We start from the raw sequence: 14335 nt of genomic DNA, 5'->3' as shown, positions 1-14335 counted from the left end.
AGGCCTGTGATAAGACGAAAGGTGTTACATATAATTTTTTAAAAAGATACTAATGCACAAATATGTCACTCAATTTTAAGCTTGTTTTAATGAAGTATTATTTACACACAATAAAAAAACTCACCAACTTTAAGTATATATTTCCACAAATTTGTACAAATACATATAATTTACAACCATACCATAGTCAGTACTGAATATTTTCATCAGCCCTCAAAACACCCCCATGTCCCCTGGCTGAGCAAGCTCAGTCAGTCAACAGTTCTGAAAGGAGGAAACGAGGATTAAAAAGAAAATGACAATTAGACAACACTATAACATGACTCCAGCCAGTGCTGAGGTTGAAGTGGGGGTGGGGGAGGGAATCCAGTCTGCTTTTATATCATTCTAAGTACATACAAAAACTATGGTCAGTTCTGGGTCATAAATAAAGGTCTTATGATTACAGTGTTCAGGGTCTTAACAAGACCCATCAAGATACAAAGAACACATTCCTCAGCTGTATTCATCTTGAGCCTACTTTCTTGTCCTAGCCCAATGTCAAATTCCTGCCAAATTCCTAAAAGGCTGCCCCAAAAGCTCTCCACACCAGGTTGTGTGTGGAGAATCCTTTTGAAACTTGCTTTGAGGTTTGTTAAAGTATGTCAAGACTTAATTTTTTGCTTTTGCTTTTTCGAGACAGGGTTTCTCTGTGTAATAGTTCTGACTGTCTTAGAACTTGCTCTGTAGTCGAGGCTGGTCTCATACTCAGAGATCTCTGCTTCCCTGTCTCCAGAGCACTGGGGTTAAAGTGATGGGCCACCATACCCAGCCCGTTCTAGCGCTACCTTAGTTCTACTAAAATGACTGTCCTGTGGGCTATTGTGCGCACTGTGCTATCTCCCATTTTGGTGGGTGAAATAACTATTGTGAACTCTTTGTAAGTGCCGGGGATTGCTGGGGCTACTGCCTTCTGGAGGAATTCCCAGTCCTTGGTAGTTCCATCTCATGCACGTGCAGTTCAGGTCCTGCCAAAGCTTACTTCCCTCCCCTTCTACTTACTGCCCAGCAAAGTCCTAGTCACTTTGACCTCTCCAATTCTGATTTCAACTGACAAGTCCACCTTTTCTGTGTAGTAGCCTGGAACTTGCCTCTAGATATTAAGTACCTGAGGGTTCATCCTGCTTTCATCTCTCTCTGAAGCAGCATTTTTCAACTCTTGCTGCCCTGTGTCTGACAGCCATTGTATTTTGTACTTTGTCCAGCTTTCTATTGAAGGAAGGCAAATCTTGTCTCAGTATTAAGGCAAGAGTGGAAGTAGAAGCATCCTCTAAAAGTGAAGGAAGAGGCTGGTGATGTAGTTCATTTGGTTTAATGCTTGCCCTGTTTTATACCTAGCACTGCATTAGACCTGGCATGGTGGCACACGTGCAAACTCAGAGGTGCAGTCGGGAGGATCAGAAATTCGTGGTTATCTTCTGATACCTGGAATATATGTATTTTTAATGAGGATGGCCCCAAAGACTCATATATTTGCATGCTTAGTGTCCCTGTTTGATGACTGAGAAGGATTAGAAGGTGTGACCTTGGAGGAAGTATGTCTTCAAAAAGCCCATGCCAGGCCAGTGGTTCTTTTCCTGCTGCCTGTGGACCAAGATGTTGAAACTCTTAGCTATTGTTCCAATAGCATGCCTGCCTCACCGTCCTCCCTGCCATGTTGATGGATGACTAAACCTCTAAAACTGTAAGCAAGCCCCCCAGCATTCAGCATTCCGAAGGCAGAGGCAGGCAGATCACTGAGTTTGAGGTTAGCCTGGTCTACAGAGCAAGTTCCTGGATGGCCAGGGATACACAAAGAAACACCATCTTAATCTCCAACCCCACATGCAAAAATAAAGAGTTGCCTTCCTATGGGTGCATACTCCTAACAGCAATAAAAACCCTGACTAAAACATGAAATCCTGTCACAAAAGTTTCTTTCAGCCAAGCAATAAAGTTTTTAAAAGGTTAAACAAGCATCTTATTCATATTGCTAGAAATTAGGATGTGTAATTCTGAGAACCCAGTTCTCACAATCCGTATATAACATACCTTTTATTAGCTCTTGTTCTTTGTAAGGTACATGTGTAACTTGACTAGTGTTCCTTGGTGCTCAGGATGATTAGTCCATTCTAAAGTTCAATGTTTTTTTCTGATCAACTTGGAATTATCATATATATATAAAGGATATTCATTTGGAGCTGTGTGTGTCCAGCTTATCTAGTATAGTTTTCCACGAGTGGTGGATATGTCAGTGTTCTAACTGTAAGGGCATTTGAGTTACCTGTGCATCTGATTGGTTGATAAACTTATGAACTGTATCATCCTTGAATTCAAACATGAGTAGCCTTCTCTTATCAATGATATTTTTATCTACAAGTTAATCCTTCAAAACTATTGCTGTTTGGCCACCTGATCATAATGTGGTGTCAGCACTTCACCAATTATTTATTCAATTAGAAATTAGAAACTGTATCTTAATCCCACCAGAGGTAGAAGTCAGCGCCTCTCTCGAGTATGAGGACATTGAAAGCTACATAGAAAAACCAAAACCAAACAAACAAAATAAAACAAACTTGTGTTTTAGAAACTAGCTAGATAGGTTTTGTACTAGATAGGCCCTTGCTATCTGGTAAAGGTCTTAAGGAGCTAGCAATACAAAGTGACTCAAAATTCTGAGGTCTGATTGGCAGTGTAAATGTTCAGATTTGTGAAAGCATTTGCACCTTGGCTGGTTGAAATGATGTTGATGCTGGGAGGCCCAGATTCTATTTTTGGCATTGCCTCTTCGTACTTGGTGGCAATAAGCAAGGTACCAGCTCCGTGAGTCTCCTAACATATAGAATGGTGGGGAAAAGTGTCCTCTGCACTGTTGAGGGTGTGTACGGTGAGGCTCTGACTGAGAAATGCTAGAATGACACAGTGTCTTTCTCTTCTTAAGGGGTTGTTTATTTCTGTGGTGCCTATGTTAGGCAAGTTCTCTACCACTGAGCCACACCTTCAGTCCATAGCCATTGAACTTTATTTTGTACATTATTATAAAACTTGCTGTCAAGTTGGGGCTGTGGCAGGTTTGGTGGTAGAGCGCTTGTTTAGCAAGTATGAGATCCTAGATTTGATTCCTTAGCGCCAAAACAAACTCAACTCTGCTATCAGCAGCTCGAGTGACAAACAACAGGATGCAGAGGAAGCACATTTCTGTTTGTATTCCATGCAGGTTGGTGTGCAGACTGCTTTATGTTGGAAGAAAGGGTGTGGTAGCACATTCCTGTGATCTCAGCACTTGGGAAACTGAGGCAAGAATTCCAAGAGTTCAAGGGTAGCCTGGACTACACAGTAAAAGTTACCTGAAAACAAGAACAGACCTAATGAGATAAAAGGGCAGGGCAAATAGATATTTTTTCTTCTACTCCTTAGCATTATTTTGGCCTTTTCTAGGAAAAGAATGTATTCAACAGTTGGCTGAGAACACCAGGTATTTCAGGAGACGCCTGAAGGAAATGGGGTTCATCATCTATGGCAATGAAGATTCCCCGGTGGTGCCTTTGATGCTCTACATGCCAGCCAAAATTGGGTACATCGTGTGGAAAGTCACAAACCAGTCTGTCATTAGACAGGATATATGGGGGCTGGAGTGGGGGAAGAAGCTGACATTCCTGTGTGGCTACATGGGTGGGGATCTTTTTTCTTTTCTTGTTTGCAAGCCTTTTTGAAAGAAAATGTCACCATGTAGCCCTAGCTGTCACTATATTGAGCTCTGCCTCCCAAGTGCTGGGATTAAAGGTGCTACTCCCATACCTGTCATGGACAGGGTCTTTTTTTATTCCCAAACTGTGAGCAAATTAAGGGAAGAATAAAAATGAGTCAAGTAGCCAACAAAAAGATAAAACAGAGAGCTTAATTTGGTAACAAAGCAAAACCAAGTTAGAATCACTGTTTAGTCAAGCTTCAGATGTAGAATAAAGATGGCAACTGTAATGATGTTGCTGTATAACAGTTTGGAGTTTGGGTAACCACTGACCTACAGAGCCTCAAACAGCCTGTGCCCCAGAGGCAGCTTTAGTCCCAAGTAGGTTTTTTAGTTTTGTTTTGTAAATTTCTGGTCTAGAGAGCCAATTCCAGTCAGCCAGCCACCCTAGTGGGAACAGTTACACAGGTCCTCTGTCCTCACAGCTTCCAAACTTACTAGAAAGAGAACTGAGGGTATAACAGATTTATTTTTAAATCTTTTTTTATTATTATTTTTTAAGATTTAGTTATTTGTTATATGAGTGCACTGTAGCTGTCTTCAGACACAGCAGAAGAGGGCATCAGATCCCATTACAGATGGCTGTGAACCACCATGTGGTTGCTGGGAATTGAACTCAGGACCTCTGGAAAAGCAGACAGTGCTCTTAACTGCTGAGCCATCTCTCCAGCCCTTATTTTGAAATCTTAACCACTATTTCATTTCAGGAACAGGCCATCATCTACAGTGAACTTTATCAGAATTGGTCCTTACTAGTTCCATTCTTCCACCTCTGTGAAGGAATGCCTAACAGAACTGGATAAACAGAACTTTTAGAGCACCAGTTTTAAGTGTTTAAGTGTCATCAAATACCCAGGCCAGTAAGACCTGGTACTGGCTGCTATTTCTTGTGCGTGCATGTGTTGCTTGTTTTTTTGTTTTTCTTTTTCAAGGCAGGATTTTTTCTGTCTTGCCCTGACTGCCCTAGAACTAAGTGTGGATCAGGCTATCCTGGAGCACGTGCTGGGATTGAAGGGCTGTGTCACCATGCCCAGCTGCGATCGCTGGTCTCATTTCCTGCTTTCCCTTTTAGCGCCTTTGGAAGAGAGATGCTGAAGCGGAACATTGGTGTAGTTGTGGTGGGATTTCCTGCTACCCCAATCATTGAGTCCAGAGCCAGATTTTGCCTGTCAGCGGCTCATACCAAAGAAATACTAGACACGGTAAGTACCATTGATAGATACTGAAAGAGATTGTGTATCAGAAGGTTTAATCACCTGATGCTGAGCACCAGGCACCTGGCTGCTGAGACAGTGACAGGCATTGGAAAATGGCCGTTTCTAAGCAATTGCAGAATCTTCAAATCATCCACCAAACCAAGTTCCGAAGAACTGTCCAACTTCCTGTGTTGTTTGGTGATAGGGTCTCAATAAGTAGTCAAGGTTGCCAGAGAATTCTATGTATCCACACTAGAAATAGATCCTCCTGCCTCAGCCTTCTGGCTGCTGGCATTGTAGGTATAAGCTTCCTCACTCGGGTCAGCCTCCATCTGCACTGTTGTCTCCTTCCTGATGGAATATAAAGCCACGGGTCTCTTTCCAGTTTTTTGTAATTTACACTTTCTCCTCTGATATGGTTTGAAATTTTACCACTATTAAATTTTTAATGTAATATACTTATAAGCCTTTCTTCCATGTGCGGCTGCTGCACACTAGTCCCAGCACCACTTTTTTTTTTTTTTTTTTTAAATTACACTGTTGCTGTCCTCAAACACAGCAGAAGAGGGCATCAGATCAAATTACAGATGGTTGTGAGCCACCATGTGGTTGCTGGAATTTGAACTCAGGACCTCTGGAAGAGCAGAGCTATCTCTCCAGCCTTGGTCCCAGCTCCACTTAGAGGAACCTTGCTGGGTGTCCCCTTGAACCCTAAGACATTCCCCAACACACACACACATACACACACACACACACACACACACACACCACACATACAGCAAGTTCTTTCATTGTGGGCTTTTTGAGTTAATTGAGTTAATACTGTGCTTTTGTTGTTGTTGTTGTTGGATACAGGCTGGTCTACAACTCAGAAACTTGCCTAACTCTGCTCCCCCAACACTGAGATTACAGACATGTGTCATGATGCCAGCTAAGATCAGCTAATCTTAAAGAATTATGTAAATGCTTATTTTTTTAAGTACTAAAACAATTTCATTGACATTTTTGTTGTTTTTTTTTTGTTTGTTTTTTTTTTTTTTTTTTTTTTTTTTTTTTTTTTTTGTTTGTTTGTTTTAAATTTAAGACAGCGTCTTCCTATGTAGTTCTGGCTGTCCCGGAGTTAGTTATGTAAACCAAGCTGGTCTTGAACTTAAAGACATCATCTGCCTCTATCTCCAGAATGCTGGGACTAAAGGGGTATGATACCATGCCTGGCTAACATTTTCTGTTTCTTAACAGCTAAAGACTTTTGACCTTTCTTTCCTGCATCTACAAAATGAAATTTCTCTCATTAAAAATATATTCCTGATCAGGACATAACAATGTATGCCTTAGGTAATCCCAGTATTTAGGAGGTTGAAACCTGCCTGGGATAAGTAACACATACTTTCTCAAAAACAAAACAAAAACAAGGGGAAATATTTTTTTTTTAATTATTAGAACACTTTATGGGGCTGGAGAGATGGTTCAGCAGTTAAGAGCACTGACTGCTCTTTTAGAGGTCCTGAGTTCAATTCCCAGCAAATACATGGTGACTCACAACTATCTGTAACAGGATTCGATGTCCTTTTCTGGTGTGTCTGAAGACAGCTACAGTGTACTCACATGCATAAATAAATCTTAAAAAAAAAGAATTGTATAAAAAAGACACTATAGTAGTGATAGATCCTTCTTTAAGTGACCCGTATGGTACTCCAGTATTGTAAACTGCAGGTGTTGTGTATGAGCCTATTTCACATTCTGATATTACCCGGTTGGTCCAGTATATTGAACCCATTTTTTTCCTAGTTAGAATTTGGTTTTTAGATAGTAAGACTATATATATATATTTTCTTGAGATTATAATTACATCATTTTTCCTTACCTTTTCTCCTTCTATCCTGTCCCCTGCTCTTGATCATGTTCAAATTCATGGTTCCTCTCTCTCTCTCTCTCTCTCTCTCTCTCTCTCTCTCTCTCTCTTTCTCTCTCTCTCTCTCTAAATTGGGTTTTGTGTGTGTGTGTTGTAAAACATAGAATCAACATGTAAAATACAGAGTCAATATAGCTGTCCTGAAAAATGGGAAGAACAGGGCATTAGCGTAGGGAGGGCAGCTGTCCAAGAGTATTTATTCCTTACTCAGCATCATAACATTTCCTAAGAATCCATCTTATCCTTAGAGTATATTTGTATAGAACATACACAGTATAAAAGACTGTTAGCTAATAAATGGTCTTGACAAAGCTGTCAGGTAAAATACCCTTGTGCTACATTAGATTTCCAGATTCCAGCAGTAACCAAAGGAAAAGGGAGTCTCAGGCCAGGCATGGTGGTGCAGACCTTAGTCCCAACACATGGGAGGCCACACAGAGGGTCACAGGTTCAGGGCTAGGGTGTGAACAGGCCCCACTGTAGTCGCAACATCAGGACTCAGGTAGGCAACGTGGAAGCATTTACTTACCTTTATGCTGGTAAGCAGTTCTAAAATCCACATTTTCTTTTACACTACCTTTGTATACTTTTTTTTATTGTGTGTTTGAGAGTGGATTTGAATACTCCATGATTTGCATATGGAGGTCAAAGCGAAAGTTGGAAAAGTTGATTCTTTACTTGTGGATCCCAGGGATTAATCGCAGGTTGTGAGACTGTAGAGGTGCCTTTAACCTGCTGAACCAGGGAGTGCATTCTAGCTATATAATCCCAACAGGAAGCCTGTTCCTTCTACAAACACATTACACCTAAGAATTGTAGCCTTTGTAGTACATACGTAGATACTCACAGTCCTTTTTCATAGCTGGGCCTGAGTTTCTTATTCAGATGCTGTTCCTGCCACAGCTATGAGCAATCTTTCCTGAGTATTTGGATTCAGTGTGTCCCACCAAGATAATCTTGCCACTGATGTTTCTGCTCAGGAGAGCATTTACACACTGCTGGACCCGGCTGATTCTCTCTTCTGTTCTTCAGGCTTTGAAGGAGATAGATGAAGTTGGAGATCTACTGCAGCTAAAGTACTCTCGCCACCGACTGGTGCCCCTGCTGGACAGGCCCTTTGATGAGACTACCTATGAGGAGACAGAAGACTGAGCCTTTCTGGTGCTCCCTAGAGGGGGATACTTCCTCCCAGGACAGTGTGTGGCCTTTCTGAGCCAATTCCAGGAACCACACTTCAGTGACCACTTTATGTGAAAGACATTTCTGAAGCTACTGAAGGTGGCCACCTCCACTCCAAATGGCATTTTGTAAATAGTAAAAAAACAAACTGCTTCACATTCTTCTTTTGTTTGCTAAGTCACACAGACACACACACACACACACACACGATTACTTTGTCCATTAAAAATGTTTTATTTTATAACTATTCTACTTGTGAAATCACACTGACCCTTGCCTGTGGCTTCTGGAACAGGCATTGCCCGCTGCAGCCACCTCATAGGCTTGGATCCATCAAGAACTACTTCAGGCCCTGGCTCTCCAGCCTTGAGACTCACTGGCCCTCTCCCTAGGGAGCAAGTGCCTTCTGCTGACTTCCCGCCTAGGTCTCAGAGGTTGCCCCCCTTGAAATTCCTATTTAACCAGTCAAGTTAACCAACCAAAGCATTCTGTCTTTAGTCTTAAGGTAAATGATACCAAGGCTGAAAAGCTTATCTGACTTCCCCTGGCCAAGGACCTCCTAGGACTGGACTTTCTTTTCGTTGTTGTTCTGTTCATCAGATAATTTATTCATTATCAGATCTTTCTTCATATGGTCAGTCAGAGGCTGAAGATATATCCAGTGTTTTGGTTCTCTGAGATCTAACCCTAATGCTTCCCATGTCCAAAGTTATGACAGCCTCTGGCTGGTTCTGGGTCCAGATTAAGATTTGACCCAATAAAGGTGAGTGTTGGTCAGTCCTTTGCTCACGTTTCGCTTCGCCATTAGTGGTGTCAGCTTTCCGTGTAGCTGACCTACCTGAACAGTGCTCTTCCAGAGGCCGGCTCTCCTACTCCTCCTGTGCTAAGAAGAGTTTACCCGGCATCTGGGCTGGCTTCTCTTGTGCTTCCATTGTATTTGCCCCTTTGAGGAATTCTGATGAAATACCTCTTTCTTAAACTGGAATAGCCTCTGTTTTCCTGTCACCACTGGGTCAGGGATTTCATCCAGAGCTTTGTGCTGCTTGACCAAAGAACACATCTGAAGAGCACCATTTTAAAGTTTTTTTGTTTGTTTGTTTGATTTTTTTTTTTTTTTTTTGTTTTTATTTTATTTTATTTTGACCAAAGCTTAATTGAAAAGAACTTTTGGCTTTATTGTATGGAAGATGAATTTGTCTTTTGGTAGTGATCAAGTGTTATAAGGAAAGATCAAGAACAGAATAGGGGGGAAATGTTTAGAAGTACATTTTGTATGTCATTCTTTAAAATTATTATTACTGATAAAGATGCTCAAACCTAGTTCTTCTCAGGACCTGTCAGCTGCAGGTACATGGAAGAGAAGAGAAGAAATATCATTTGTGAAGCTGTTTTCATGCCCTGGATCTGTTATCATTGGCCTTCTTGTCATCTGTGAGCTTTCAGCCCTGATTTCTAAGGTTGTATGTGGAATTTTTAAAGAATAGAAATGGGTGAACAGGCTGGGCATAGTAGCCTTTAATCCTAGATCTCAGGCAGAGACAGGCTAATCTCAGTTGTTCCAGGATAGCCTGGGCTGCATAGTGAAGCTGGGGGAGTGGGGGGAGAGGGAGAGAGAGAGAAACAGACAGACAGACAGACTTTCCCCCTGTAGAAGCCCACTGGAATACCAAGTATTTTGCACATCACTTACTATGTAATAATGTAGTCATAAGGCTTGCAAAAGTAAAAAAACCTTAAGCAGTGAACATGCCCTCTAGTCTTTGAGTTTGCATGAAATCACTTCAAATTAAAATGCTATTGCAGGCATCTAAATTTTTCTGTATGTATCTTGGTTGGTGCAGAGTTTATTTTGGGCTAAATGTAACTAAGTTAAAGTTTTTGTTATTTGGTTTTTTGTTGTTTGTTTGTTTTAAAGAGACAAAACCCCTGTGATCTACCCATGATCTCTATTTTCTTGAGGTCAATATGGTTTATACACTTTATATGTGGTTGGTTATTTGTAAATCTGTAATAGAAATCTCTGGCCCAGTCATGTCATAGGTGGTTATCCAAATTCCGGGGAGACAGAGTGTTATTAGTCTGGCACTTGAGAGTGAGTAGGAATCTGGGCCTTAGACAGATGGAGGCGTTTCCTAAGTCAGCCTTCACCACCATAGCCGATTGTACTTTGCCTCATACTTTTCATTTATCATTGTCCTCACTCATTTCGTGTTTGTAAGCCCCATTTCATAGCTCACATCAGGAACCAGAAGATAATCAGAATCATGCAGAAGATTTGGTAGGCAAAATATATAACATAAAGGTAAATAAACTTTAAAAATTTGAAAAATAAAAAGTAGCCAGCCCTCTTTGGCCTTTCATTCATTGTCTTCAACTCTTCTGGCCCAGGCAGGCTTTCAAAATGAGCTTCTTCCTGGTGGCCTCACTTCTGGCCTCCACCCTCTCGTAGGCTGAAGGGTAGAGCATCCTCATAGAGATCTGCCTCTGATCCTTTACTCCTCACTCTATAGCTTCCTCTTGGTGGTTGGGATTCCACCTCCAGAGAAGACTGACAAGTGCTGGGGCAGCAGCTGGGGAGCTGTAGGGCAGATAGCCTGTTCTTTGCATGCACAACCATGCACTTCCGTGTTTCTTCCCTTATTAAGGGCATCCATATCTGAGTCTCTGCCTGGCAGGGTATGACCACATTACCTGGTGTGTAATATATCTTAGAAAATCAAGAAACATCTGGCTTATTTGTTGGACAAAGAAGGAAATGATACCTGCCACCACCTGTTTTTCAAAATTGATGAATCTACCTAATTGCAGTATTTTGACAAAACCCATAGAAACATAAATAAATGGTTGCTATAGGTCAGGTATGGGTATATACCTGTAATCCCAATACTCAGACAACAGAAGCAAGAAAGAGAATCTTCTAGAATTCTCGATTATCTGTGCTACAAAGTTCAACTCTCCAGAAAGAACAAAAAAGGATGACTTAATGCTGGGGCACTGGTCTTCCAGTGTTCTAGCTAAGACACAGCTGGGTGTTTATATCTCTTTGCTTCCAATATGAGGTTAGTCAGGAAAAGGAGAGCAGTGGTTTTCCTCTCTGCCTGTTCTGTGCTGTTGAGTATTTCTCACAGGTAAAATCACCTTAGCCTGGGGCTATGAAGAAAGGGCTTATGAAAATCAGAATTCTGCTTGTCAGTTTATAAAAGAATCTATAGCTCCCACCTCTCCCCAGTTTCAGAACCTATGGATGAGCTATTAGCTGCTTAACAATAAACTCAGTACCCAGCAGGCATTTTAATCCACTAAGCCAGTCAATCAAAATACCTTCCATATGGAAAAAAGCATGTCCTTCCTCCCCCCTGCCTTATCCACATGAAATGTGTGCTTCCACTTCTAGCCAGCTCAGGGGGTAGAGAAGAGCCAGGGCTCGGGTGATTCCCGGTCTTGCCTTCAAAAGGCTATTTCTGTTGTCTTCAGTGACTTATGTTTTCTGAGATGCTTTTTGCCATAGATTAAAAGGTTTCTAGGAAGGAAACAAACACAGGAACCCTCTTAAGTCCTAATGATGGGCATTTTCATCTTTGCAGAGTCTGAAGATTTACTTCACCCTTAGGAGCAGCTTGGTGTGGGGAGCTTTGAGCAAGGTCTTGTTTACTGTAGTCTGGCCTTAAACTGTTACTGTTTTTAGTGTGGTGAATTATAGTAAGCTGACCCTGAAGAATGCTGTGGCTCTTTCTTGCCCAGTGTCACTGTTTTTAAAGAAGCAATGCCTAAAGCTTTGTCCTTTGGGAGCAGTTGAAGATGGAATGAAAGGTGCTTGCCAGAACAGCACCCTGATGTGTTCAGTGTCTCTTTCCTGTGCCCTCTGCACTCTTTCCATGTGCAAGGAACTCCAGCTAACTCAAAGTCCAGCACAAGTCCTAGGTCATTCCTGTGCAGACCCTGATTGAGTGGCGTAGGTCTTCTAGCTGAGTAGAGGATGTACCACCAAGTATGGCGGAGTTACCTTCCCCTTTACCATATATGTCAGGATTAGTTTATCCAGTAGCTGGAACTGAGAGCTTCCTTACTATTTTGTTCTTCACAGGACATGGAAGCTTCTCCTGTTAGTTTAGCCTGCATGCCCACAGTCTTGATGATCCCTCTCTGTGCAATAAGGCAGCTAACAATAAGGGATGGGGGAAGAAAAGAGAACAGGTGTCTATGGGGGAGTTGAATTGGGGTGGTCTTGTTGATCCACATTTACTGTAGGCTGGAGTCTGCAAGGTGTACTGTGATGCTAACCCTTTTCATTGTTGTAATGTTCTTATCATCTGGGAATGTGAGATTTTTAATTTTAGCAATGTCTTACAAATAATCACTCTTCTGTAGCCTCCTACCTTCTTGCCAGATATTGTTTTTTTAATTTCACTTTATATTGGATGACTGTGAAGCTATACATAGTAGGTTGTAGAGGATATCAATTTTCAGAGTGCATGTTAAGAATTAAAGAGGACCTACTTGAGATGAATCATCCCATAAATATTGTTTTGCCCTAATAAAATACTCAGAAATAGACACCTGCCTTTATTCATTCAACCAATAAGTATCAGGCCACCTTGATACCACCAAGTACACTGGACCAGCAGTGATGAAGAGACAAATGCGGCTTTTACTCTGGTGAACAAGTGTGTGAACATACTTTACAGACCACTAAGGGCTTGAGCAGAAAACCCAAAGATGATAACAGAAACGGGTAACAGAAGACTTGCCTGAGGAAGTGAAGTACAGTAAAAGACCTCAGTTGGGAAGTAGAGGCAGGAGAATCATTCCAAGTTTGGGGGTAGAGAGGCCAAGCAGCTACAGTGTCTGCAGGTGAGAGGAGGTGTTTATTTGAGAAAAAACAATGAAAAGGTTTTTTTTGCTTTGTTCTTTCATATGTATAATTGTGTGTCATGCCAGTTCATGTGTGGTCAGAGGACAGTTTGTTGAAGTCATCCCTCTATCAGGTGGGATCCAATCACTGGACACAAGTGTCTCAGGATTAATGATTAGTAAAATGCCTTTACCAACTGAGCTATCTTGCTGGCTAGAAAAAAATGTGACAGTTGAAAAAGATAGCAAGGCTTTTTTGTGAACATTGACAACTTGATAAAATTTATATATTTTAGAACTTTAAAAGGCCATACAATGGCTTATACTGCCTGAAGCCTTTTTAAAACAAACTGTAGATTATGTTAAATCAGTACTTGAGTGGACAGGGAGAGGAGGAGGGAAAACAGAGAAAATGGAAGAGGAGGAGTCAGAGGAGAAGTAGGGGAGGATGGAACAGGAACAGGAGGAGACTGTTCATGGCAAGTGATAAGGGATCTCCTAGGAGGGGAAGAGAGTGTCATAGTAAATCTGCCCAAATAGACAACAGCTTGTTTTCCTAATTACTGAGTTGTGTTTTCATTGAATGGGTTTATTTGGGTTGAAGAGGAAAATGCAACAAACTGGCAATTGGGTTGAAAAGGATATTGCAACAAAACAGAAGACTGTAATGTTCTTGGCTTTAGGGGACCTGTAGATCACTAAACTCAGCAGAGTCCAGAAACAGACTCAAGTGTGATGTGATCATTTCAACAAGAGATCCAAGAGGGTATCCAATAATCTAAAATAGATTATAGATATAAATATGAAATGATAGGGCTGGGGAAGTAGTTCAGTGAATTTTGAAGTGCTTGCCACCCAAGTAGGAAAGCCAGAGTTCAGATTCCTAGCACCCACTAATGCTAGCTAGCTAGATGAAATAGTGAGTTCCATGTTCAGAGAGAGACCCTCCCTCAGCAAATAAAATGAGTATCCGACTTCCTCACGTGCACACCACACACATACACATTCAAAGAATGTTTCGAAAAAAATCAAATTCACTAAAAATACATGCTAGAGAGATGGCTCAATGCTAAGAGTGCTAGCTATTCTTCCAGGGGACCTGGGTCCAATTCCCAGCACACTCATGGCAGCTCACAACTGTGTCTCCAGTTCCAAAGGATCCAGTGCCCTTTCCTGGCTACTGCAAGCACTAGACATGCATGTGGCACACAGACATAAACACATCCCAATGCCCATGCACTAAAGTTAAAAGTTTTTGGAGGGGTAGTGTTTTGAGACACAGTTTCTCTAACAAGCACTAGCTGTCCTGAAACTCATCCTGTAAACCAAGCTGCTTGTGAGCCCACAGATCTGCCTGCCCCTACCTCCCAAGTGCTGAGAAAGGCACGTGCCACTACTGTCCAGCATCATGATTTCCTAATGGGAATAAAA

At 41.6% G+C, this 14335-nt stretch overlaps 1 protein-coding gene across 1 annotated transcript in view; it reads left to right on the top strand.

Moving 5' to 3' along the window:
- SPTLC2 (serine palmitoyltransferase long chain base subunit 2) overlaps nucleotides 1-12584 on the top strand; it is an 80916-nt gene extending 68332 nt beyond the window's left edge. Inside the window, exons 10-12 of the mRNA XM_080942550.1 lie at nucleotides 3457-3592; nucleotides 4839-4968; nucleotides 7907-12584. Coding sequence (XP_080798676.1) covers nucleotides 3457-3592; nucleotides 4839-4968; nucleotides 7907-8026 — 386 coding nt within the window. The 3' untranslated portion in view covers nucleotides 8027-12584. The remainder of the gene's footprint in view (nucleotides 1-3456; nucleotides 3593-4838; nucleotides 4969-7906) is intronic.
- Nucleotides 12585-14335: the final 1751 nt, after the last annotated feature.

The sequence above is a fragment of the Micromys minutus genome (genome assembly GCF_963924665.1).
Source record: "Micromys minutus genome assembly, chromosome: 1".
Taxonomy (NCBI): domain Eukaryota; kingdom Metazoa; phylum Chordata; class Mammalia; order Rodentia; family Muridae; genus Micromys; species Micromys minutus.
Note: the sequence above shows the minus strand (reverse complement) of the source record. Positions and strands in the feature narration are given on the sequence as shown.